This window comes from Moschus berezovskii, chromosome 2, assembly GCF_049115385.1.
Source record: "Moschus berezovskii isolate FMDL1 chromosome 2, NW_MosBer_1.0, whole genome shotgun sequence".
In the NCBI taxonomy this organism is placed as follows: domain Eukaryota; kingdom Metazoa; phylum Chordata; class Mammalia; order Artiodactyla; family Moschidae; genus Moschus; species Moschus berezovskii.
In genome coordinates, this window is record NC_142461.1 from 46409578 (window position 1) to 46437200 (window position 27623).

General features: G+C 41.6%; 1 protein-coding gene across 1 annotated transcript in view; it reads left to right on the plus strand.

The window, feature by feature from the left end:
• The window catches only part of MPP4 (MAGUK p55 scaffold protein 4), a 38483-nt gene that overhangs the window by 1008 nt on the left and 9852 nt on the right, over window positions 1-27623 (plus strand). Inside the window, exons 2-16 of the mRNA XM_055398420.2 lie at window positions 580-701; window positions 2119-2196; window positions 4960-5040; window positions 6877-7008; window positions 8338-8419; window positions 10425-10510; window positions 12531-12602; window positions 13047-13243; window positions 16382-16446; window positions 18301-18318; window positions 18986-19024; window positions 20917-20937; window positions 24904-24918; window positions 26034-26075; window positions 26578-26748. Of these exons, the coding sequence (XP_055254395.2) occupies window positions 580-701; window positions 2119-2196; window positions 4960-5040; window positions 6877-7008; window positions 8338-8419; window positions 10425-10510; window positions 12531-12602; window positions 13047-13243; window positions 16382-16446; window positions 18301-18318; window positions 18986-19024; window positions 20917-20937; window positions 24904-24918; window positions 26034-26075; window positions 26578-26748 (1221 nt within the window). The remainder of the gene's footprint in view (window positions 1-579; window positions 702-2118; window positions 2197-4959; window positions 5041-6876; window positions 7009-8337; window positions 8420-10424; window positions 10511-12530; window positions 12603-13046; window positions 13244-16381; window positions 16447-18300; window positions 18319-18985; window positions 19025-20916; window positions 20938-24903; window positions 24919-26033; window positions 26076-26577; window positions 26749-27623) is intronic.

Consider the following 27623-nt stretch of genomic DNA (forward strand, 5'->3'; position numbering starts at 1 on the left):
CAGGAGGCCTATGTTCGATCCCTGGTCGGGGAACTCCCACACGTTGCAGCTAAAGATTCTGCAAGCTGCAACTGAAAGAGCCTGCATGTCACAGCTAAGACCCAGTGCAGGCACATACATGAGTAAATATTTTCTATGAGCCTGTTGGGAGAGTTTTTCAATAAGAATTTTCATAAAGGGTAAGTACAGATGACCGCATGTTTGAAGGATCCAGAAAACAACTATATAATTTTGGAATAAACCAGAGGCTGTTAGGACTGGGGAGGGGAAAGCAATACTGCTCTCATAAAATTTTTCATCTGTGTACTGTGATCTATTAGCTCATCTAATGTTAGCAAGAACTCTAGAGCAAAGCAAACATACCTTCATTTTCTATAAGGAACTAGTTCCCGGAGAGTTGGATGGTTTTCTGAAGCACACAGAGTGATGACAGAGCCAGAAGGTAGATCTTTCGGCTTTAAGTGCAGTGTCCACACCCTCCTTTTGAGCCTCCTCATGGTCTGAATTGTTCTTCACGTTACACCTGCCCTTCTTTCCGCCCTCATCTGCCACCCCATCTCTGCCCTCTCCTGTTTCTAGGGATCTCGCACCTCCTGAGGCTCGTGCTACAAGAACTGAACCTGTTTTATAGCCGAGACGTGAACGGAGTGTGTCTCCTGTATGACCTCCTCCACTCCCCGTGGCTGCAGGCTCTGCTCAAGGTGAGCACTCTGCTGCTCTGAAGCCATGGCCTTGGGAGCAGCACCTGCTTATCCAACAATGTCGTCTGTCAGATGGCAGGAAATCTCAACAGGGAAAAAGTTCAAGGAAGACCTACACAACCCCAAGTTCAGGAAGGAAGTTACTTGGGTGGAAAAGAATACAGCAGCTCCTCTCTTTTCTGCCCCCAACTTCCTTTCTTCCAGGGGCCCCAAGGTCACAAAGCAGCCACTGCAAATGGCCATCGGCAACCCCCTATGCAGCTGTCCACAACCCTTTGTCCTTGAGGTCAACTCAGGACAAATAAAAAGGCTTTAAAATATCATTCCTCTTTGTTTTTATAAATTAGGAAATGAGATGTCCACAGTTCTGTTTAGGTATCTTAAGTTTTTCTTACTCTGAGGCTCTCTTTTTTATAAGTTGGCTGAAATTTCATACTATATAATAGCGTCTACTATCTGACTATAATTTTGTTCTTCTAAACAAATGTTATTATTAAGAAGGATCCTTTTGAAGTTATTTGGGGGTATGTGTTTACCTCACTTAGGCTGAAATGTGGTCAGCCTTATGGTGCATATTAATATTATATTTTTAAAAGAAGTGTCAATGTATTTAGTGTGAACACAGAAGTACTCCTCACAGCACTGGCTTTCAAATACCTGATTTCTTTATCCATTGTTGGACGCAGATATTTTCCCCCCATGTTTTGGCTTTTGTGTTCCTGCTAAGTCATTCAGTTATGTCCAACTCTTTGCGACCCCGTGGGCAGTAGCCTGCCAGGCTCCTCTATCCATGGTATTCTTTAGGCAAGAATCCCAGAGTGGGTTGCCATTTCCTTTTCCAGGGGATCTTCCCAACCCAGGGATCGAACCCAAGTGTCTTATATCTCCTGCATTGGCAGGTGAGTTCTTTACCACTAGCACCACTTGGGAAGCCTTTGACTATTACTAATGAAGTCTCAATGAACATGGGGTGCAGATATGTTTTTAAGATAGTGATTTCATTTTACTATATCCTCGGAAATGGGACGTCCAATGGAATATTATTCACCCATAAAAGGAGGAAATCCTCCTTTTTTGGGGACAGCATGGGTGGATCTCAAGGCATTATGTTAAGTGAAATAAGTCAGAGAAAGACAAATACCATGTCATTTCACTTGTATCTGGAATCTAAAAATGTGGAGCTCATAGAAACAGAGAGATTAGTGGTTGCCAGGAGTTGGGGGATGGAGGAAATGGGGAGATGTTGGTCCAAGGGTACAAGCTTCTAATTATAAGGCAAAAAAGTTCTGGCAACCTAACAAACCTTATTAAAGGCTGACACGCAGGCTGCCCACCTGCTGGAACCATTGCCCAGGTTGCTTCTCCCCTTGGCAAGCCTTTGCTCAGGACATCATTCTTTCCTCGCTGCCCCTTGCAGGTTTATGACAGCCTCCAGGAATTCAAAGAGAAGAAGCTCGTTCCTGCCACACCCCATGCACAGGCGTTATCCTGCGAGGTGAGCTGCTTTTTTCATACAGAGAATAGTAGTTTCACAATGCCATTTTACTCATACTGCTAGTTTAAATGCTCTAAATGTTTAATTGGTGATTATGCATCGAATCCTTGCTTCTAACTGAGCTTTAAAAGAAGAAAGACAATTGGCCTCCTGCCTTCCCAAATTAAAACAAAACACATTTCTAGAGAAATGTGTCCGTTTCTCTCTTTTTCCCTAAAAATTCAACTCAGTTATGCTATGAAAACAGGGTAATGTTTTTCTACTAATGATCTCCAATAGCAGTCTGGACTTCTCTGCTAAATTATACTCTTATATCCATTGCCTCCTGACCATTTTACTGTTTAATGGACCCCTCCAATTTAACAGGTCCTAAACTCAGCTCCTGATCATCCCCACCCCGAAGCTACTCCTCCTCCAGCCTTTTCTATCTATTTTTGTTCTTGCATGGGGCTTCCCGGGTGGCGCTAGTAGTAAAGAAGCCTCCTGCAAATGCAGGAGGCACAAAGCTGTGGGTTTGATCCCTGGGTTGTTGGGAAGATCCTCTGGTGTAGGAAATGCAACCCTCTCCAGTATTCTTGCCTGGAAACATTCCATTGACAGAGGAGCCTGGTAGTCTGCAGTCCATGGGGTTGCAAAGAGTCAGACATGACTGAACACAATTTTTGTTTTTGTGGTGCTTAAACAAACATCTTTGGGATCATCTTTGACTTTCTCTTTCTCTCATACCCACACTCAGTCCTTCAGCTCTGGTTTCAAAATACGTTGAAACACACCACCTCTGCCGTGTCACTGAATATAGCCATCATTTTCACTTACATGGATAATTGCAATGTAGCATCCTGCCTAGTCGTCTCCTTCTACTCTTGCTCCCTAACTATCTATTCCTGTCATGGCAGCCATTAAGACATTCTGGATTAAAGATGAGTCAAAATGTGTCACTTCCCTGCTCAAACTCTTCCTACAGCTTCTCATCTGAGAGTAAACATCAAAGTTATTATATAGCCAAACATAGCATTACCTTTCTTTGATGTTGACTTACCACCCTCTCCCTTGTTTACTCTGCTCCAGCCTCATGAACCACTTGTGGTCATTTGAATCTGACGTGTTCCTGCCACAGGCCCTTTGCATTTACTATTCCCTACATCAGTAATGCTCTTGCCTATATATCCACATGATATGCTTCTTCATCTCCTTCCAGTTTCCACTGAAATGTCAGTTTCTCACAGAGACTTTCTCTGGTCACCCCATCTAAAATTGCAATCCCCTCATAGCACTCCCTATCCACCTTTCTTGTTTTATTTTTCTTCTTAATTCTTTTCATCATCAAATAAAACTATTTTTTTTACTTACACATTTTACTTATTATCTGTGGCTCCTAACAAAAATGTAAATTCCAAGAGTGTGGGGATTTGCGTCTGCCTTTTCACAGCTGTATTTGCATCACTTAAAACAGTGTCTAGGGACTTCCCTGGTGGTCCAGTGGCAAAGACTCTGCCCTCCCAATTCAGGGGACTGGGGTTCGATCTCTGGTCAGGGAACTAGATCCTGCATGTCAGAAAAAAAATCAAAGATTCCAAGTGCTACGACTGAGACCCAGCACAACCAAGTAAATAAATACATACATATTTTAAAACAAACAAAAAACAATACCTAGAACATAGTAAATGTTCAATACATATTTGCTGATAAATGAAAGTCTCTCAGTCATGTCTGACTCTTTGCGACCCCATGTACCGTAGCCCGCCTGGCTCCTGTGTTCATGGGGACTCCAGGCAAGAATACTGGAGTTGCCATGCCCTCCTCCAGGGGAACTTCCATACCCAGGGATCAAACCTGGGTCTCCCACCTTGCAAGTGGATTCTTTACCTTCTGAGCCACCAGGGAAGCCTAATATTTGGATGCATAAGTATAATCCATTTTATTTTTATTTATTGTCCAAACCACATTAATAGAAACTTTTAAGAAGTAAAAAAAAATAAAACCTTACAGCTGAAACTCTAGTAATCAACAACTCAAATTGTTCTTAGCTATCCATGGGGAGACACACACATGTGATTTTATTCATCTGTAACCCTAGTGAGTGGAGGTGAAGTTTGCTAAACCTCTTGTTTTCATGTGACTGGATGTGATGTTGTTTGACTGGTGAGCATTTATAGAGTTAAATTCTTGAAAGCTCTTATGTTCTATCAGAAGCCAGGTCTACACTTAAACCAAAGCAAAGGGATCAGAATTTATTCTAACACTTTTTTTTTGTTGCAACAAACATTAAAATTATAATCAAATAAAAGCCTTAAAATACAAATTACCATTTCATGTTTTAGTTGAAAAATGGAACATCCCATGAGATTAAAGCTACTTGGTTTTCCAGGTAACTGAGCCTGTACCTGGAGAACTCAGAAACCTTAACTTGCCTATAAAGTATTCACATGAGCAAGCTCTGAGGCACTGAGGGACACTGCCTTGGCACATAAGAAAGATCTTACAAAATTAAGTTAGTCCTTCCTCCAAGTCTGTGAGGTGCCAGGACAAGGGCACTGTGGTTTAGATCTATCCCAAGTCTTGGATTCTACCTGCTGTAATGAAGTTTAGTGAATAAGGAAAAAAATGCTAATTTCACCTGACTTTAAAGGTGAAGAAGAAGGCTTTAGTAACAGCTTTTCTTAGGTAAATATCATGTCAATATTCCTGTTATCCAACCTGGGTGATGTTAACTAGGTGATAAAGATTATTAAAAATTCACATGTATGTTTTCCCACCAACCAGGTAGTGAAGATACTACGTGAAACCCCCAAGTCCCCTGAGATCCAAGAGCTAAGACAGATCCTCCAGGCTCCACACTTTAAGGCAAGTGCTTGCTAAAATTGACAAGGTATAACCATCCAGCACATTGACAGAGTTGGGAAGAAGAAATAAAGATGTGCTTTCTGAATAGATGTTCTTTTACTGTATGTGGGTAACCAACAGATTATACCAAAAGATGTGGGACTCATATGTGACTGATGGGTGACTTAATCTCATTGGTCATGGAGCCAAGTCGGCTCTATTTATACAGAGGCATTCAGGACTTTCCATGGCATCTTGTTTACCCCCTGAAAAGCCACCATTCCTCTAAAATTCTGGGGGACTATTAAGGCATCATACATCCTTTCCAACTGGGAAATATTTTAAGTTTCAGAGATAAAGTGTATGAAGGTATTTGGAAAAAACAGTATAATAATGAATAGCTCTATGAGGGGGTATATAAAGAACATTTGATTGCAGAACAGAACCCTACCTTACTGGTTTTGAGACCAATTTATCAACAAATTAGAACTTTAAGAGAATATCTGCATCTGGGGCAATGAAGTTTTTGAGTCAAAAAGCTTTATTTCACAAGATAAACCTACAGAATTTTATCTGAGTTCCAACAGAGTTCTGTCTACGAATCTCAGGCAGAGTTGTATAATGACTACTTTCCCACCCCATGAAATGAAATTTTAACATACTGAAACTATTGATCGTACCCTAAACCAGGGGACTGTTTTTTCTCATCCTGTTTCACATGGGATCTTGGGTGTTATTGACAAATTAAACCAGCAAGATGTTTTGATTACTGCCTCTCATTCTACCTTGCCTGGGGAAACTATTACAATAATTATTTTGTAGTTCAAGTTTACAGGAGCATCATGGATTACATGGGTTTCCAGGAAATGAGAACATGACAGAATACATTTTATCAGAAATGAAAGAATAAATTATGTGCTGCTTACCCTTTCTGTGCCTTGTTTTCTTATCTGTAACATGGAGACAATAAATATACTTGCCTTATGAGGATGTGTAGAAAAGGGAACCCTGGTAAATTAATGCAGCCCCTTTGGAAAACTATATGGAGGTTTTTCATAAAACTAAAGATAGAGCTGCCATCTGACTCAGCAATTCCACTCCTGGGTATATACCCCCTCCAAAAAACCACTAATTTGAAAAAAATACATGCACTCCAACGTACATAGCAGTGCTATTTACAGTTGCCAAGGTATGAAAGCAATGTAAGTGTCCATCAACAGACAAATGGATAAAGGCGATGTGATAAACACACACACACACACACACACACACACACACACAGACACAATGGACTACCATTCAGCCATAAAAATGAATGCGATTTTGCTATTTGCAGCAACATGGATGGACACTTTGAAAGAATTATTCTAAATGAAATAAATCAGACAGAGAAAGACATACTGTATGTCACTCCTATGGGGAACCTAAAAAATACAACAATCTAGCATAACAAAAAAGGAACAAACTAACAGATATAGAGAACAAGTTACAAGTGGAATGTGAGTCGGGAGGACCAATACAGGAGCGAGGGAGCGGTAAGTATGAACTCCTATGTGTAAGACAGGCTACAGGAATGTATTGTACAAACAGGGACTATAGCCATTATTTTGTAATAACTGAAAATGGAAAGAAAACTTTAAGATTATATAAAAATAAATTTTAAAATTAAAAATATATGCATACCTGCCTCAGAGTTACTGTGACGATTGAGTTAATCCACGTAAAAACACTTAGAACTGTGCCTGGCACGTGCGTGTTGGTTGCTGTTATGTGTCTCACACAGTACTGAGTCAGCATCTTCTAGGTGGGTGCATCCTGTGCATGAGGTTCATTTGCCTTTTCCTTCTCTGTTTCCAGGCCTTGCTCAGTGCCCACGACACGGTAGCTCAGAAGGACTTTGAACCCCTTCTTCCCCCACTGCCAGACAACATCCCTGAGAGTGAGGAAGCAATGAGGATTGTTTGCTTGGTGAAGAACCAGCAGCCCCTGGTAAGGAAATCTTCTTACTAATATCTTTTCATTTAGGATTATACTAGGGTCGCACAGAGTCGGACACGACTGACGTGACTTAGCAGCAGCAGCAGGGTTAATTGGGAGCTAAGTTATCTCTAGTAGTTACTTGGGCAATATTTTTTTTAATAAAAATTTTCTTTAATTTAAAATAAGCAAAATATTTCAAAGGCCATACACAGAACCACTGGCAGTTTTCCTTATGCATGTGTTATTTAAACTAATAATTTCTCTTTATTCAACTATTAACTTCCCCCAGCCAATCAAAGATATCTTTGAGCTACAAATTATTCTCCCTTTTGGTGAGGGTTATGTGTTTCCCCTCTTCTGCTGATTTGCTGATTACCTACCTGTCTTTCTGACTTTATCATAGCAATCCTATTCCCAGCTAAGCATGGTTGCCGACAGAAATTTTGTAATGCTTGTCTGTTCTGTTTCTTCAGTAAGCCAGAGGAAAGCAGTCAAAATCAGTGCTGTTGTACTTTCTCATTATATGATTCTAGCAGAGATCAGTGATTCATCTTAGAATTCTTGATATTTAGTGTGGTAGGCAGCTTGAAATAACTGTTGGGCAATATTCTTGTCTATGGTCACCTATAGTGTGAAGCATTCAGGCAACATGAGAGAATCCATGATAATAATGGCTAAAATATATATCTTAATTGATTTTGCCTGTGATTTCAAACATTTTACAGGTTGTAATGTTTTCACCAGGAAAGATTTCTACTTAGTGTTTTTCTTTTTTAACAGCTATGAGAAAAAAGAAATTATTTTATTATTTGGCTCTGTGACATGTACATATATTTCACCTAGTTCTAATATATTTGCCTAAGTTTTTTCCTCTGTTAAGGGGAAGTTAAGTAAGGCATTAATTTGATTTTCTAAGCATATTTCCTTTGATTAGGTTGTAACTGTGGAAGTTCTAACTGTGGAAGTTCTGTTTATCTCTGGAAGGATCTCAATATTATTTGATGTCTATGTGGTTGGATAGAGACTCTGGCAGAGCTAAGTGAAATGACCTTTCCTTTTTGATGACATGGTAAACGTATGGCCCTGAGAGTGAGTGGGTGATAGTCACTCAGTCGTATCTGACTCTGAGACCCTATGGATTGTAGCCCGCCTGTAGGCTCCCCTGTCCACAGAATTCTCCAGGCAAGAATACTGAAGTGGGTTGTCATTTCCTTCTCCATGTATGACCCTAGTTGGTATGAATTCCCTTGTTTGAAAGACCAGAACAATATTGAGGGAAGCCCCCAGGAAAGTGGTCATGTTAGGTAAAAAATGGGTTCCACTGTACTCTCTTCCCAGGGAGCTACCATCAAGCGCCACGAGATGACAGGGGACATCCTGGTGGCCAGAGTCATCCATGGTGGGCTGGCCGAGAGGAGTGGTAAGCTGGAGCAGCGGTGTGCAAGAATGACTGGGGAAACAGGGAACCCAGGTCTCCTGTGTAAGGTTGAGCCTTTAATAAGTTCCATTGCTTGGTTACTAAGAAGGAAGACAGAAATATTCCAGAGAAACCAACCCCATTGCCCTTCCTCAGTGACTCCCTCCATTCTATGCATTAAATTAATTTTCTTTCACTTTGCTGCTGCTGCTGCTAAGTCGCTTCAGTCGTGTCCGACTCTGTGCGACCCCATAGACGGCAGTCCACCAGGCTCTGCCGTCCCTGGCATTCTCCAGGCAAGAACACTGGAGTGGGTTGCCATTCCCTTCTCCAATGCATGAAAGTGAAAAGTGAAAGTGAAGTCACTCAGTCGTGTCTGACTCTTAGAGACCCCATGGACTGCAGCCCACCAGGCTCCTCCGTCCTTGGGATTTTCCAGGCAAGAGTACTGGAGTGGGCTGCCATTGCCTTTTCCCTCTTTCACTTTCATTCCCACATAAACCTAACAAGCTAAGTATTATCATGCTACTGTATAGATGAGGAGACTGAAGCTCACAAAGATTAACCACCTAACTTGCTGAGGTTTCGCAGTTTGAGTTAGGGTTCAAGTCTAGGTCTGCCTCTCTGTATAGTCCCAACTTTCACTTTCCACTTGGTCCTTCTGCTTTCTAAAAGGCACAGCTCTTCCACGTCTTCAAACCGTTGTTGCTTGCCTTTTCTATCTGGGAACTGAATTTCCTTCTTTTCACAGCTGCGCTTCTGAAACCAGCAGTTCTGTACCTGCTGTCCCTTGTCCTCACTGCTCATGACCCCAGAAACCTGGTGTAGAATTCATACACCAACATTCTTAGAGAAATTACCCAGTGACTTCCTAGTTGCTAAGTCCACTGGCCCTCCCTTCAGCCTCAGTTCTACTTTTACTTCTCTAGCACATTTGATGTTGTTGAAGATAGCTTTCTTGAAATTTTCAAGATGCTTCTTGTCTCTACTGTCTTACCTCATAATTCTCAAGGCTTAATCTTAACCCCCAAGTTTCTCTATACTTTCTCTTTTGAAGAATACCCCCATCCCATTTCCTTTTCATTTAACATTTACTCACGACTGTGACATCTTTATTTTTATTTTTAAATGTAAGTAGTGTAGGGAAAGGAGAAGGCAATGGCAAGCCACTCCAGTACTATTGCCTAGAAAATCCCATGGATGGAGGAGCTTGGTAGGCTGCAGTCCGTGGGGTCACTAAGGGTTGGACACAACTGAGCGACTTCACTTTTCACTTTCACACATTGGAGAAGGAAATGGCAACCCACTCCAGTGTTCTTGCCTGGAGAATCCCAGGGACAGAGGAGCCTGGTGGGCTTCCGTCTATGGGGTCACACAGAGTTGGACACGACTGAAGTGACTTAGCAGCAGCAGCAGCAGCAGTGTAGGGAAAACTCGATAGCTATCTGTAAAAGAATGATTAGAAAACTTCCTAACACCATACACAAAGATAAACTCAAAATGGATTAAAGAACTAAATGTAAGACCAGAAACTATAAAACTCTTAGAGGAAAACATAGGCAGAACACTTGATGACATAAATCACAACAATATCCTCTGTGACCTACCTTCTAGAGTAATGGAAATAAATAAATAATAAGTGATTCATAATTAAACTTAAAAGCTTTTGCACAGAAAAGGAAATTATAGACATCTTTATTTTTAGTGTTATCTTCTTACCAGTGTTCCAGTTCCATTTTACAACATCAGACTAGCAAAAATAAAAATATCACCATTAGTTAATGCCCAGTGTTGGTGAAAAGGTAGAAAAATGCAATTCTCATGTACTTTGGTGGTGGTGTAAATTCAACTAACCAGTTTGCTTTATTATTACTGTTACTTCCAAGTAAAATTTAAGATGTCAGTGCATGCTTAGGTTAGTGAGTTTGTTAAGTAGTGTTGGGATGGCTACCAACCTTTTTGCGAGTTGTTTGGCACCCCTCTTCGTTTTGTGTTCCGGTTTGCCTAGGGTTGTTATACGCTGGAGACAAACTGGTGGAAGTGAATGGAGTTTCTGTTGAAGGACTGGACCCTGAGCAAGTGATCCACATTCTGGTAAGTCTCCCTCTTGCCTTATCCATGACTCACTGCCGTGTTGCATCCAGCCCCTGGCGTGTGCACCGTGACTGGAGGGGGATTCGAATCCCTCTCGGCAGCCTCTCTCTCCAGGCCCGAGAACTTGTCTGTTTCTATGCGTCTCATCCCCCTTACCTGCGCCCTCTCCCCAGGTGATCTGGGCCCTGCTAGAGATGTCCCTTCCCAAGCTGCTCTTTCAGCTTCAGGAAGACAGCCCAGGTCCTCATCACCTGGGTTGCTCTGTTGGAAACTGAGCCAGGGGTGGGCAGAGTGAGACCGTGGAGGAGAGTCTGAACCTGAGCAAACCACCCCTTGCTCCCCTAACATTTTTATGCAGTTTCTTTGAGGCAGCTTTGAGGTAGAAAAGAAGTCCCCAGAGGGCAGCATATGGGGAGGGGGACATCTTTGCTGGCCCTGCCAGTCCTTGTGGTTGAGATGGGGATTTATGACCTGATTATATGAGCTTTTGGTTACTTCTTAGTTCTCTTTCCCATCCTTCAAACCATTGCCCGGGTCACTGTTCAGTGTTAATATGGCCATAGCGTCATGCCCTGCCCACCTCGCCCCGTGCACACCCCCACTGTGGGGCCTGAGGTCGATTATTATATATTACATACACTAGTGGTTCTCACACTGGGTTCTTACGGGAACTCTAGATTTTCATAGATGTGCCTTAGGGACTGAGATGAGAAGTGGTATAATGAGAAGTATGTGTGCATGCCAAGTCACTTCAGTTGTGTTCGACTCTGTGTGACCCCATGGACTGTAGCCGCCAGGCTCCTCTGTCCATGGGGATTCTCCAGGTAAGAATACTAGAGCGGGCTGCCGTTTCCTTCTCCAGGGGATCTTCCCGACCCAAGCATTGAACCTGAGTCTGTTACATCTCCTGCATTGGCAGGCGGGTTCTTTACTACTAGCGCTACCTGGGAAGTCCCCACTAAGGAGTATATCAAACACCTACATATTTTGCAAACTGCTATGCAAGATTCTTTGTGGTTTAAAATGTACTGCCAAAAGAGCTTAAAGGACTGTTGATCACAGATACACATGTGTCCACCACAGTCCTTTTGGTACCAGCTGTGGAGTTACCACGACAGTGGGGTCATGAGATTCCCGAGTGAGAATGAGATCTTTCTTGTTCATCTCTGGATCTCCAGTGTCTGTCATGGTGTGTGTTTCGGGGGTAGGGGGTGGGGCGGAGGGGGGTGTTCTACCTCCCGCATCAAGCTAGGAAGTTCTCTGTCTCCTCCACCGTTAGTTTAGAGACTTGTCAGTCCCCCCGAGAAGACTTGCTGCTGCTGCTGCTGCTAAGTCACTTTAGTCGTGTCCGACTCTGTGTGACCCCATAGAGGGCAGCCCATCAGGCTCCCCCGTCCCTGGGATTCTCCAGGCAAGAACACTGGAGTGGGTTGCCATTTCCTTCTCCAATGTGTGAAAGTGAAAAGGGAAAGTGAAGTCGCTCAGTCATGTCTGACTTGTAGCGACCCCATGGACTGCAGCCTACCAGGCTCCTCCGTCCATGGGATTTTCTAGGCAAGAGTACTGGAGTGGCTTGCCATTGCCTTCTCCGCCGAGAAGACCTGGGAGCCCTTTATCTTCTTCCCCATCAGATGAGGCTGCCTGATGCAGAAACAGGTGTTCAGGAAAGACTTAGTGACAGAGACATGAGGAGTGAAAGTCAGATCAAGAGTTCCTCTCCCTCCTCATGCCTTGGGGGGAAAAGAGCTTGCTGAGTGTGGTGTCCTGATGAGAGCAAGGTGGGGGTACTAGGAGAGTCCAGCCTCAGGACCCTGGACCCCCACAGCAGGACAGAAGTGAAGCTAAAGTTCTTCTAATATCCATTTCTGGGTGGTGATATTTAGCTGTTGAGCCCTTGTAAAAGCCTCTGCGGGATATGTCACCGTTTGACCTGCACACATTGTTTTTAACTTTCACCTGCCAAACCCTGATAACCCAGTAAAGTCTGAGATTTGCCATTCTCTCCTCTGACATTTTCTAGGCCATGTCTCGTGGCACAATCATGTTCAAGGTGGTTCCAGTTTCTGACCCTCCTGTTAACAGCCAGAAGACGGTAAGAATTAACTGAACCTTCAGACCCACATACAGTAAATCCTCCACAATAACAGCAAAAAAAAAATAAATAAATACTTTATATTTTACTGCTATCCTCTGTGATGTGTTAAGCATTTGTTCAATATTGTATTGCATATTTTTCAACACTGATGACAGGAGACGCAAATCAGTAAATGAACACAGTAAGAGGAGATGGGGTATTGAGAAGTTAAGAAGTAACGTCAGGAATGGTGAACATTTGAGCAGAGACTTCTCAGAGCTAAAAGATTTTATTCCCAAAGTCACTTTTTTTTCATGGCTCTTAGACTCAGTTCAAGAAGGGATTTCTTCTTGGTGAAGATGGAGAGGAAAGATAGGTAGAAAAGTGAGAGAGATGATTTTAAGTCTTAACAACCTGGGGGTAAGGATTCTTTTGATGATGTCATTGTGTGCCTACCATCAGGTGTATGTTCGTGCCATGATCGAGTACTGGCCCCAGGAGGACCCCACCATCCCTTGCATGGATGCCGGGCTGCCTTTCCAGAAGGGAGACATCCTCCAGATTGTGGACCAGAATGATGCTCTCTGGTGGCAGGCCCGGAAAATCTCTGACCTTGGTACCTGTGCTGGCCTAATCCCTTCTAACCAACTTCTGAAGAGGTAAGAAAAGTCATCATTCCTGGACCCAAGATCGAGTCATCAGGAAATAAAACATTTCTCGGATTTTTGCAATTAAGGGAGATAAGCAGTGTTACTGCAGCTAAGATGAGAGGAGAGACAAGCAGATAGATGAACACACGCTGGTCTATAAATCCAAAAGTCAACTTGTCAATATGCCCTAAACATCTTAAATACCAAAGGGACCAGGATAATCATATCAACAAGAAAAGAGAGAATAGTACTTGGGAAACTAAAGTTTAAAAGGTAGTTCTGACTCCCTCTATTAATCTTTCAAGGCTGGGTTGAAAGCTCAGTTACTGAATCTCAACTCATCACCATCGCCTTGGTGCTACTGAGGTCCAAGGAAGTGATTAGAGATAGAAAGAAGATAGAATAAGAGGCCCAAAACTCAGCCAATGTTAAGAGATCACAAAGAAGAAAATGGAGCCAGCTAAAGAGACTGAGAAGGAATTACCAATGAGACAGGATGAAAATCAAGATGGTAGAGTGTCCTGATGAACTGTGTTCACCACTGTTGTGGAGACTGAGAATTGACCACTGGATTTAGCAAAGGAGGTCATTGGTGATCTTGATAAAAGCAATTTCAGTGGAGAGGTGGGCCAAAATCTGAGTAAAAGGGGATTTGAAGACATTGACAACAATGAGCACGGAAAAGTCTTTGCAACATTTTGTATAACGCAGAGCAGAGCAGTGGAGAAATAGCTAGAGGAGAAAGTAGAGTGGTATGAGAGAATTTTTAGGTGGGGTAGATAATGCTAATGGGGGAAATACAATGAGAGGGAACCTTTTCTGATACAGGAGAAAGAGGAGAGAATTGCTGCTGTTATCAGTCCCTGAGGAGGCAGATGGAGATGTGATGAAGTCTATAAGTAGAGGGGTTGGCCTTGTACAGGATTCTGAACAGTTTACCCACAGTAATAGCAGCAGTAGAGAACGCAGAGTGTGGGCACAGCTGAGGATGAGAGATATGGTGCGAGTTTATGGAAAGTCTCTTCCATCTGCTCTTATTTTCTTATCAACCAATGTCATAGCTGAGAGTAAAGTGGGTAGGAGGTTTTGGGAAGGAAAGAGAAGAAAGCTTGAAAAGTTTCTATGAGAACTGGAGAGAAATTAATTGAGTAAATACAGTATCATCAGCATTAAGGGCCCACTTAGGCTTCAAGTTCATAAATTTACAGTCAAATTTACATAAACTTGGTCAGCTTCCTGGGAGGACAGGTCCAGACTAGACAGTCAGACTTAGCAGTAAATCAGGAGAGGGAGAAGAGAGTGTCTTTCATGATGGATCATGACATTTATGTTAAGGAGGGAGGTGACAGTGTAGGATCAGTGGAAAGGAAATCAGATCAGTGGATTATAGGTTCCTATGAGGTTGATAGATTATTGGAGTGGGAAGACAGAAGTTGCCGGTAGAAGAAAGGGATGCTAGAAATAGAAATTATAGAGATTGTAGTTTTTGGAACTGAAAGGTCTAGAGCATGACAGTGGGAGGCAGTAACTGAGGTCATTGGAGGAGAGGAGACGAAGGAACCAAGAGGCTGGGGTGTTGGAAGAGGCATTACTGTGCCAAATAAAATCATCATGAATTATGATGGAGCAGTGTTAAGAGCATGGGAGTGAGCAGGAATCATCTGAGAATGGCTACCAGAAGAGTCAGGAGGAGGGTATTCAAAGTGAGAGCCTCTTCTAGGGAAGAGGGAGAATGGTCTGGAGATGCAGGACAGAGACACCCCACCTCCAGGCCCTATGGAGTGAGGGCCTCGTGGTGTGCTGGAGCCGGCCCTCAGAGCCCAAGCGACGTCATGGTCAGTGATGTCAGGGGTGGCAGCTTGAAATCAGTCACAGTGGGAATGTTGACACTACCCAAGTCAGCTAAGCTGCACATCAGGATTCCCCTCCCCCTCAACTCCGACTGGGCTGGTTTACCCACACACCTGGGAGCAGGAGAGGAAAGGGGAGCAGGGACCTCTGGGGGACCTGGGTTTACTTAGGGCAAGAAGGTGAAAAATGAAAGTGCAAGTATTAGTCACTTAGTCTTGTCTGACTCTTTGAGACCCCATGGGCTGCAGCCCACCAGGCTCCTCTGTCCATGGAATTCTCCAGGTAAGAATACTGGAGTGGGTTGTCATTCCTTTCTCCAGGGAATCTTCCTGACCCAGGGATTGAACCGAGGTCTCCTGCATTGCAGGCAGATTCTTTACCATCTGAGCCACCAGGGAAGCTCCAAGAAGGTAAAGTGTTGTGAGAGACTTCACTAAAGGTTTGCTACCAGTTCCAGAGGGTGTGTGGAAGGGTGTCAGGGAGCAGTGGGTGGTAGATGGAACAGGGATTGAAGTGCAGAGGATAAGGAATGACCTGAATTTGGGGGCTGAGGACACACACAGGGATAAAGGCCTAATGAGATTAGTCCTCATGGTCTTAGAGCAGGGAGTGGTGAGGAGGCTCTGGTGGGGGTCTTGCAAGGAGCACACAGAAATGATAGGCTTATTGGATCAGTGCACAAACAAAGGGTGACAGAAGGAGTTGACATTCGTGTGGCTCTAAAGGGACTGTGGAGAGCCTCACAGCTTGGGAGGGAAACCAGAACATGCGGTGAATATTCTGAGACCTGCTGGAGCAGGTTAACACACCGGAGACAGGGGTGCCCTGGCTCATGCACTGAAGCCCTGGGCATGTGTACTAGGGTCATGCGCTAGGTGTTAACTCTAAGTCGGTTTGGCTCTGAGAAGATGCTATGAGGCAGGACAGAATAAGAAAGACTGTACGTTTGGAGACCGTATTTGACAATGTGTGTGGAGGCTTCCCTGGTGGCTCAGATGGTGAAGAATCTGCCTACAATGCAGGAGACCTAGGTTCAACCCCTGGGTCAGGAAGGTCCCCTGGAGAAGGGAATGGCTATCCACTCCAGTATTCTTGTCTGGAGAATTCCACGGACAGAGGATCCTGGAGGGTTACCATCCATGGGGACTTGACCGAGCAACTGACACTTTGGAAGTGGAATCTTGTTCACTTGGTTGGAGGCAACAGAATTCTAGAAAACTTTCTGTCCTGTGTCTATCTCAGCTGGGTTAACCTGGGTTCTTTTTTTTTTCTCACGGTGTATTTGTTTTTGCGCAGGAAGCAACGGGAGTTCTGGTGGTCTCAGCCGTACCAGCCTTCCAACCACCTCAGATCCACCATCTGTGAGTGTGCTGACACCTCAAATCCAGCATGTGCCTCACGGGGAAGCCAGCTCCGTCTCTCCCAGGACTGGCTTCCTGCCCAAAGGAGGATCTTTAAACGTCCCCATGCCCCAAATGGCCTCCTGGCAGCCGTTTGAAGTCCTACCGTAAACATTCATTCCTTGGGACTTAGAAGAGTTTTCAGTTTGTGAAAATGCAAATGTCCTCGTGTCGTGACACTTTCAGGGTTCACTCCTCAGCCTGAAGTCCCCTGAGATGTCTATGGCTAGTCCATGCGTTGTACATCTACTAGCAAGCAAGGCTGCATAATGCGTGTGCCTTTGACAAGTAAACGTGGGACTGAATTATTGTTCAATGAGTGTAATTTCTTCACCACACAGTATTTTCAGATGGCAGTGGGGCAATGGTCAGCAAAGGCATCCACGGTGGCAAACGCTTGTGAACGACTTCCTGCTTTAATGAGGAATGTTCCCTTGTAGAGTGCAGCTAGAACCTACTGATCAAGGCTCTTCTGATATGCTCTCTGGCAGCAGTTACAGAAGGGGAAGAGGAACCCGGAGGAGGGAGAGGGGCATAGACAAAGATTCGTCCATAGAGAGTTCTCACCCACTTTATTTCTCAGTTCTCTAAGCCAGAAATTCCTATATTTTTCTCTTGAAAACATGACAACTATAAAGACATGTTTTGGGACATAAATTCTTAGAATTCCTTTACACTGGCAGTATTTTCATACTACCTTCCAGGTATGGAACCATATTTGACATGGTTAAAGTAACAGCTGCAATGCTACCTTTAATCTTTTTTCTGTAATGTAACATTTTATCAGAAACATTTGTCATGATATAATCTTCATAGTGATATTTTAGTTATTTCCCCTCTGCTTTGAAAAAAAGTTTGTTTACCAAACCAGATTGAAGGACTTCTGTAACTCATTTTCCTAATTTGTTTATCAAAGGCGTATGAAAATTCTAACTCAGCTTTAATCAGTACCTGATAACTAGTAGGACCACTTGTTCACATTTAATTTGCTTGCACAGGCTGTGTGCCACTTCTATTAGACTTTTGCAAAGTCCGTCTTGAAAAGAGTTTGCAGCTCTGTGTTATTATCCTCACATATTTCTGAGTCCAAGATCCCCAGGTATGGAGCCCACTGACTTAAAGGATCATTTCTCACAGAGATGTTTTTGATGGAGGACATCATTATCTGAACTATCAAGTCATTTATTTTTAATTTTTGTAGATGATGTTACAAATAAATATTTGTAAATATGAAATTTCAAAGTGAAATATTATTTCATATCTTTCTGTTCTGCTTGAAAGTTACTATAGGAAAAAAAAATCTCAGGAAAGGTTACTGATTCAGAAGGTGGACACAACTTTATTACTCAGGAGTTGCTGAAAAATTCCAAGCATATGCTAGTTTATAGACAGTTACTAAAGAGTTATTTACGGAAGATGCACTGTAGTTGTCATCTCTTTCCCTCCCTCCTTTCTCTGTCTTCCTTTCTCTCCCTTTCTTTCTTTTCATTCAAGGTTTGAGTTCTAAAAATACAATGAATGAATAATAAGTGCCTTAATTCAAAATGAATAGAATGCAACTCTTGCAGAGTCTATTAGGATAGAAGGGAATAGGATTTGCCAGAAGCAAACAGATTCTGTCTCCAGCAAGGCTCATGAATGTATTGGTTTCTATAAGATATTCACTTAGCATTCTGTTATTAAGTCTCCACTGAATTTTTAGAAAATAATTTTGGCACTTCACTTTTCTTAATGTAGGTAAATTCATCTGATAAATTTAGCATAAAATATTGTGCCTTCTCTCTTTTCCCCCCTGCTTCAATCATCTGCACCCAGCGATTTCTATGGAAGAAGGTAAGAAACAGTATTTGTGGGGAAAAAAATCCTCATTTACAAAGTCACCTAGAAATTTCCTGTAGCTTTCTTAATTCACTTCATTTCAATTCAGCTATTTCATAAGCTCTTTCTGTGTGAGTAATAGTGTACTAATCACTAATACCCTAATTTATAAGAAGATGGCAGTCCGTCCAAAGAAAACATATACAGGGTTTGGGTTACACTGTAAAGAGTTCTGAGTTGAACAATTTTAAAAGTTATATTCTTTTATTCTTATATATATATATATCCCAACTAAGGGTAAAAATCATTTCTCTGATTGAGCGCTTACCATGTGTATGAGTTTTTCCTGCATTATCCCAATCTTATCCTATGCAGTATGTATTGTTACTGCCCTCATTTATAGATAGAAAATGGAGGCTTAGAGGTAAAATCATTTGTCCAGCATTCAAAAGCCTATGCTTTGATCATTTTAACCATTTGATGTCCTGTAGCCTCCCATAACATATATTTTCATTTAATACAATAGAGTCCTTTTTATCTGTCCTAGTGAGTGATTGTTGTAAGAATAACATGATACACAGTGGTCGGAGTTTCATTGCCATAAGCCTGTAAATAGGGGATTTTTGTTGTGATAGCAACACATTTTCATTTCATTTTTTTCCCTCTCTATGCTCTTTTATAGATGATGACATGAAGATTGATGAGAAATGTGTGGAAGCAGGTAGCATTTCTTGATAGATTTACTACTAGGAGAAATACAAAGCAGCTCAACTATAGATTTTCTGAAGCAGAGTCAGTCAAAGGACCCATGGGCCTTTTTCTCTGGAAGAAATGTGTAAAATAAGTGCCCACCCCAGCATTTTCCTGTGGTGCTGACACTCAGAAGGGAAGCACAGCTGGAAGGATGTCTCCATGCTCCAGACCAACCTTTTAGAAAGTGTTCTAGAAAACAGTATTTTGGAAATGATCACAGAAACACACAGTAATGCTCTAGTGTTACATTCAGTAACATTCAGGAGAAATATCTAGAACCCACCTGATCTTTGTGCAATACTATGGAATACTGAGATATCAAAATTTTAAAAAGCAAAATATCTAGTTATTGTTTGATATCATCTTCTGGCAGATTCTAGTACAGATCAATAGTCATGGCTTCCAAGTTTCTGAGAGATATATTAAAACTTCACATTTCTATCCTTACACTTTTTGGAAATTGGGAAAAGATGTTTCAAATTTAGTGGCAAAGCTAAGATTGACTCAAGAATCACAAGGAATTTGTTGGAAGACTAATTGGAGAGTCTTTAGTCTGATAAGTGAATGTGTCTTGACTTTACAGGTTAATCTAGTTTTAGAAATTAAAGAATGACATGAAATATTTAAATACTGAGTATTTCAAAGATTTATGTATATTTCCCAGAACAACTACAGAATTCTGTTGACATTATATTTATTCTACCAAGTACACATCCTGGGTGTGTGTTTTTTAACTAGCAGTAATATTCATTTCCTTTCTATATTTTAATGAAAAGTTTTTGTTAGGTTAACCAGTCATATCTTTCAAGTTCAAAAAACTACAAAAGTATATTCAGTAAAATTCCCTCTCTCTTCGTGTTTCCCTACTCAGTTTTCTTTCTTGAGGCAATAAATGCTCTGTTTCTTTGGCATCCCTCCAGACATATTCTGTGCAATGATGTATGTTTTTTCCTCCTCTCCCACACGCCTCATTCTCACCTCTTTTTAAAACACAAATGCATGTACTCTTTGATGGTATGCTATACACGCTGTTCTGTTCCTGTTTGTTTGTTTTTTTTTTTTTACTTAAAATTGTATCTTTGGAGATGATTCCATCATAATACATAAAGAGCCTCCTCATATTTTTTTTAAACAGCTTATTGATTAAGTAAGTTGTGCATTTATATAATCACTTACTGGTAGATATTTGAATTATGTCCAATCTTTTCTGTTATAAACAATTTCACACATGAGTAGACCTTAGATGTAGCATCACCAGATTCAAGGATGTATTAGTAATATTGCTATATATTTCATATTGCTCTGCATATAAATTCTAGCTTCTTAATGCTTAATGTCTTTTTAAACCACTAACAATAATCATTTTAACTGATGAGGCACTTGCTTTATCTCAGGTACTTTTCAGTCACCTAAACAACCCTAACCTGTCAAGCTATTTGTATACTTCTTCCCCTCATCCTGCTCCCCTTGCTTAAAACCTCCAAAGCTTCCAGCAAGCCTCTAGCAGCAAAGCTGTATAACATCCAACCAGATATCGGAGTTTACCATGACATTCCACCTTTCCCTTCCCTCTGAGTCTCTTTTTAATCTTATTTATCCTTTTCTATTTTATGATTTTTTTTTTTATTTTAAGCTCCTGCTATATCCCTTCTTGTCATCACAGCCCAGCTGCTTATATATCGCATTTAAGGCTTTATTACCACAGACACACCTCTGAGTTGGCCTTGGTTTAGGAAAAGCATTTTAAAAGTGTTGTGTGTGCAGAAACATAGGGTCAGGGAATTAGACTGTTGAACTATAGACTTGCTATGAATAGTAACGTAACTACACTTTCGTTTTGCCTCCATGGAAAAACGACAGATGAAGAAACATTTGAATCTGGTAAGTAAGACGTGAATATTTGGTACTGGTTTATAAATGTATTATCCAAATTTTGGTATACATTAAGCACTTTTTAGGGATGTGAATAAATACATCAATGGTATGGTTGTGAGATACTGTAAACTTCACCTTCAGAGGCGCTTCTCATTAGGGACATTTTGGAACCCCCTGGGAGCTCTGTTTTGGTTTTCATATTGATTGGGGGCACTGCTGGCCTTCAACTGCTGGGAGTTGGGGATGCCAGGTGAGCTGCCAAGTGTGAGACCATCCTGTACCATCTCCTGAATTTCCTACTGGACAAAACGCATTACAAATCTGAATAAGTAATTCTTTAATACACAATAGTGATATAAGGTTTTGCAAGATGTAACATAAAAGCTCATTGGTTTGGAAGAGTGTCATTATGGAGACAGATATTTAAACAGAATCAAGACATTGCCTTGAAAGTGCTGAATAATTTATTCCATACATTGTCTAATCTATACTGATAGAAAATAAACTAGAAAGTGAGGTATCTATACTAAATCAATTATTTTCTTTTTCTTTAAGATGTTATTGTCATTATTGATGATACATGGTTTCATCCAGTATCTGGTCTTCAAAGTACTGTTGACCTTGTTAGTAAAAAATAATAAATCCCACAGAGTATTTAGGGATTGGCAACCTTTGGGAGCGTGTTAACCTTGTTCACCCTCTTCTAGTGTATAATGTTTCATTTTCTCCACTTCATCAGTCTATAATTACTTTGGCATATATTACATCTACTTCATTTATGTCCAGTTCCCCCTTTCCCATATATACAAATAAATCTAATCTGTTATTATTTATCAGAACATGTTTTTTTCTAGTGTCCACTTGTTACTTTGCTCCTCTATTTTTCTCTACTTCATATTAGGACTATTTTCTGATCTTCTTACTTCCTTTAAAGCCATGCTTCTTCAGTATAGGTAGGTATAAGCATCATAAGAATACTGGAGTGGGTTGCCATTTCCTTCTCCAGGGGATCTTCCCTACCCAGGGATCAAACCCGGGTCTCCTGAATTGCAGGCAGATTCTTTACCAAGACACCAGGGAAGCCCTCAATATAGTTAGGTATAGGCATCTAATAGTTTCTCATGTCTAATAGAGAAGTCATCCCAAAGTATATATTTTGAAATATATACTTTCAAAGTATATTTTGAAATATATACTTTTTAAAAATACAGACTTTTAAAATATAAATGACTTCCTTTAATTTCTTTGTAATCCAGTTAGAGCATTGTACAACCCACTCCAGAATTCTTGCCTGGAGAATCCCATGGACAGAGGAGCCTGGCAGGCTACAGTCCTTAGGATCTCAAAGAGTCAGACACGGCTGAAGTGACAGCACACATGCATACAGAGCATTGCACTGGTTTTTAAAAGTTATATGTGTTAGATTATATCTATGGATTTCATTTTATAAGAGTAGAGAGATTGCTGTATATATATTAGTTATAGAAGAGATAGCATTGAGGCAGATGGAACTGGGAAACTACCACCTAAATTATTTACCGTTTATGTTCTTTCTAAATTTCCTGGTTTCAATTAGATAATTGGCCTGTTGGGGGTGATTTAATGATCTTCACTTGGTTCAGTGTTTGGGATTGGTTTAATTTTTAATTCCTCTGGATTACAGTCATCCTTCTTTGTTCCGTTCAACTCGTCATTTTGCTGAAGACACTCTGAATGCCAAAGTTGCAGCTGAGGCTTAGAGGTACTGGAGACATCTGTGAAAGGAAAAGCAGTGTTGCAGTGGTCAAAGCCATGGACTGGAGGCAGAGTGTCCAAGCATGAATTCTGGCCCATTACTCGCTAACTGGGGGGCTCCTCTGTCACTTAACCTCTCTGCCCTTCAGGTTATTGTTGTTATTGTTCAGTAGCTAAGTCATGTCCAGCTCTTTGCAACCCCATGGACTGTAGCATGTCAGACTCCTCTGTCCTCCACTATCTCCCAAAGTTTGCTCAGATTCATGTCCATTGAGTTGGTGATGCCATCTAACTATCTCATCCTCTGTCACCCTCTTCTCCTTTAACCTTCTGTCTTTCCAGGCATCAAGGTCTTTTCTAATGAGTCGGCTCTTCGCATCAAGTAGCCAAAGTATTGGGGTTTCAGCTTTGGCAATAGTCCTTCCAATGAATATTCAGGACTGATTTCCTTTAGGATTGACTGATTTGATCTCCTTTCAATCCAAGGGACTCTCGAGAGTCTTCTCCAACACCACAGCTCAAAAGCCTTAATTCTTTGGCGCTCAGCCTTCTTTATGGTCCAACTCTCACATCTGTACATGACTACTGAAAAACCAGAGTTTTGACTAGACGGACCTTTGCCAGTAATGTCTCTGCTTTTTAGTATGCTGTCTAGGTTGGTCATAGTTTTTCTACCAAGGAGCAAGCGTCTTTTAATTTCATGGTTGAAGTCACTGTCTGCAGTGATTTTGGAGCCCAAGAAAATAGAATCTGTCACTGCTTACACTTTTTCCCTTTCTATTTGCGATGAAGTGATGGGACTGGATGCCATGATCTTAGTTTTTTAAATGTTGAGTACTGTGCTAGTTTTTCACTCTCCACTTTCACCCTCATCAAGAAGCTCTTTAGTTTTTCTTCATTTTCTGCCATTAGAGTGGTATCATCTACATATCTGAGTTTGTTGATATTTCTCCCAGCAATCTTGATTCCAGCTTGTGATTCATCCAGCCCAGCATTTCACATGATGTACTCTGCATATAAGTTAAATAAACAGGATGACAATATACAGCTTTGACATACTCCTTTCCCAATTTTGAACCAGTCCATTGTTCCATGTCTGGTTCTAACTGTTGCTTCTTGACCCACATATAGGTTTCTCAAGAGACAGGTAAGGTGATCTGGTATTCCCATCTCTTTAAGAATTTTCCACAGTTTATCCTTCAGGTGCCCCATGTCTAAAGTGGGAAAAATTATATATATAAAACATGCTTAGAACCTAAGTGGGTGAGGGTTAGCCAGTATAATTACAAAGAAATATAGGGGCCATCAGCAGTAAGTGCTCTGATAGAACTGCAGAGGAAAGTATGCAGCTGCCCTTAGTTATGGTAAAGCACTCCTTCTGGACTCCTCTTGGTTGAAAGAGTGGGAACTCTCAAGTACATTCTGAATCCTCCTCACTTAGGAGCTCAATTAACGAACAATTGGCTCCAGGCTGGCATTTTTTTCTAAGATGCTCAATTCTGTTCCTTGAGCACTTAATGGGCAGTTAAGTTTCTTAAGTTTTGTCCCCACCTTGCCTCTGAATGAAGTATCATGTGACCTCTTGAATATCTCTGGATGGTATAGTCTAATTAGGAATTCAGTTTACACACACACTCTCTCTCTCTCTCTCTCTCCCCTGCCAAAAACAAATAAAAACAGGGATGATAGATGTTTCAAGATGTCTAGAAAACAAAGAAAAGAGTATGCTCTGTGTTTAGTTACACCTATCTTCAAGGGGCCAACTGGAGGTGGAATACGTAAGTGGGCCTGGAATGGGTAAGGAATGAGGATGGCTCAAGGCTGTCAGTGCCCGTTCCACCACTTCCTCCACATCACAGGGTTGCAGGCAGATGGCCTCTGGCCAAGAAAGGGAGAGAAGGTTCACATCAGTTGACTTCCTATAATTTCTGTCTTTCAATCCCCATTCTGTGCCAGCCAGGTAGAGGGAAGTCTGCATGGATAGAGGGCCTTCAAGGATAGTTGAGATAAGCAGCTTTCAGAAAGTTAGAGAGTCTGCTGGGCAGCAGACACAGGTCTAATGAGTTTCTGAGTCTAGTCTGTGTGCTATTCATCTTGTCCAGCTTACAACTTTCTCTAAGGGTAACACGAATGCCTCACTTGTGTCATTTGTTTGTTATTTGTCTTTAGTTTGCCAACTTGATCTCCTCAAAGGCTTAACTTTTTCATGTCTGTTTCTTAACTTACCAAAATATCCAGAGGAACTTTCAGAAGGTAACTATTCATTTTTATGTCCTTGGTACGCCAAATAGAGCTATGTTTGAGATCTTTCAAACATGCCTCAACATGAATACTTCACTGGAAATGTTTTAAGATATGATACTTTAAGCATGAAATCAATGATGAGATAGTCAATGTCATAGAAAATATATTTAAATGAACAATGAAAGTAGTTTTATGACTATATCCCTAAGTAAACATTTTCTTTTTAACTTATTGGCAATTTTCAGTTAGAAAAATGTGCTTACTTACCAGAAGATGGAATTGATACTTGTGTGTTTTCTTTATATTTTAAAATGTGTGTTTAAACACAAAAATTAAGAAAGATCTGTGTCATTTCATCCTATGAATAAATGCTTTTTCTATATTATTTCAATGATTAGAACAGAGTTGTATAAGTGAAAAAGAATATGTTAGTAAGACGTAATTTCAAATGACAGTTTTATAACATTTTCCCCCACAGTTTTGGGATTATTTTTCTGAGACCCCAGTGGAAGCAGAGACAGAAGTTTAAACTAGCTCTAGATGTTACTACTAGGCACAATTTTCCGCTCTTTTGTCTCTCAGAGTCCTGGACAGTCAGAAAGAATTTGCATCTATAAAGCAAATACTAATTTTCTACACAATGAACCATTTCATAAGGGAAAAAAATAACAACACATTTCTAACAAAGAAATTAATTATTGGGCCTACAGAACACCATATCTATGAGTTAAAGCCAAAACCAATTTATATGTTTCCTTTTTAAAAAATCAGTTTTCCTTGGGAACATTTAAAAATGTATACCCAAATAAATGTTTTCACTATGACTCAGTATTTCTTATAACTTTAAAGAAGCCTATAATAGATTTTTTTTCCAACTATACTAGACAGAATATATTCAGTGTATTGCTAAATTTCTGGAGCATATCTTTATATAGTTTAGTGCATATGATAAAATGGAAAGTGCTTGGACAGTTTTCAATAAGCTGCCCAGGACAAATTCAGCTGTGCTGTCATCTACTGAAATAGTGTCGCTTGAAGATTTAAAGGTTATTTCATGTACCCCTTCTAAGTAAACTTCTCTTTCTTCTTCACATATTCTGTTCCTGCCATTTGCTGTGTTCCAGACAAGGAGGAATTTGTTGGCTATGGTCAGAAGTTCTATATTGGTAGGTAATGATTAATAAAAGGTGGTTCTTTGTCACTTGCTAAGTTATATTCATACCATTATGGATAAGCCTGGCTCTTCTGAAAGCTTCTTTTGCTGATCGGTGTTCTCAAACTGGTTTCTCTCTATGATTTTTTTAAAAAATCAGTGCCCCCGCGCTTTTTTTAAAAAGCTCCCAGATGATTCCAGTATGCATCCAGGCCTGGGGACCAACATTCTGCTTTCCAGACCCTGCAGCCTTACTATTGCTCCCTATCTTCTACCTTCAGACACACTGGTATCAACTCTTTCCGCGACTTCCCTGGCGGTCCCTCGGTTAAGACTCTGCCCTTCTGCTGCAGGGGGGCATGTGTTCCATCCCTGCTCGGAGAACTAAGATCCCACGTAAAAAAAATAAAACGAACTCTTTCGAATCACAGTCGCCGCCTGTTTTCTCCAGCGGGAGGCAGGAAGCGAGTTTCCCTGCCCTGGATCTCACGGCCCCTCCGTTTCCACCCTCGCAGCGGGTTTCCGCCGCAGCATGCGCCTGTGCCGCCGGAGAGCCCACCGAAGCCAGCTGCGCGCCCAGGGCTGCGGCGCCGGCAGCTGCGCCGGCGCGGGGGGCGCCCCGTACGAGGAGGTGGTGAGGTACCAGCGACGCCCCACCGACAAGCACCGCCTCATCGTGCTCGTGGGTATGTCCCGAGGGCAGTCTCTCCGTCCGCGGCGAGGTTCCCCTGCCTTCAGTAGTCTTGCATTGGGCATAGTAGTAAAAGTAGGACTCTGTGGGCCTGCATAATTTTTTTTAAAAAAGACGAAACCGTTTTTTAATGTGTGTTTATAAATCAGTCAGTTCAGTTCAGTCGCTCAGTCGTGTCCGACTCTCCGCGACCCCATGAATCACAGCACGCCAGGCCTCCCTGTCCATCACCAACTCCCGGAGTACGTTATTAATTATACTTTTAATGTCTGCAGTTGAATGCGGTATGCCATGGTGTGTATGAACCTGTGTAACAACAAGGTGTGATATGATGAGGTTATAACTAAGATTTTTTTTTTTTTGTCCTGTTTAGAATTTCTTTTAGAAGCATGGATGAAATGTTTCCCACAGCTCCCCCCACAACTGGATCATTAGTCTATATTAGGAATAAAAATGCTTAATATCCCTTTCCCTAAGAAGTGTGTAACCCTCTCCTTTAGGAGAGTTTCTAAAAAGCTTCTGGACTGTATCTTTGGTGCTGAAGATCAGGGCAAATACAGCGCTGGGATGACCTGCACTGTGACCCGTGTGTCTACAAAGCTGGTCCCTGTCGTCGTCGTTGCTCAGTCACTCAGTCGTGTCCACCTCTTTGTGACCTGACCCCATGGACTGCAGCACGCCAGGCTTCCCTGTCCTTCACCATCTCCTGGCGCTTGCTCAAACTCATGTCCATTGAATCAGTGATGCCATCCAACCGTCTCTTCCTCTGTTGTCCCCTTCTCCTCCTGCCTTCAGGCTTTCCCAGCAGCAGTAGTAACTTACCTCTTATGGCCATCTTCTCTGTGTATTCCAGTTGTGATGAAGGTAGGC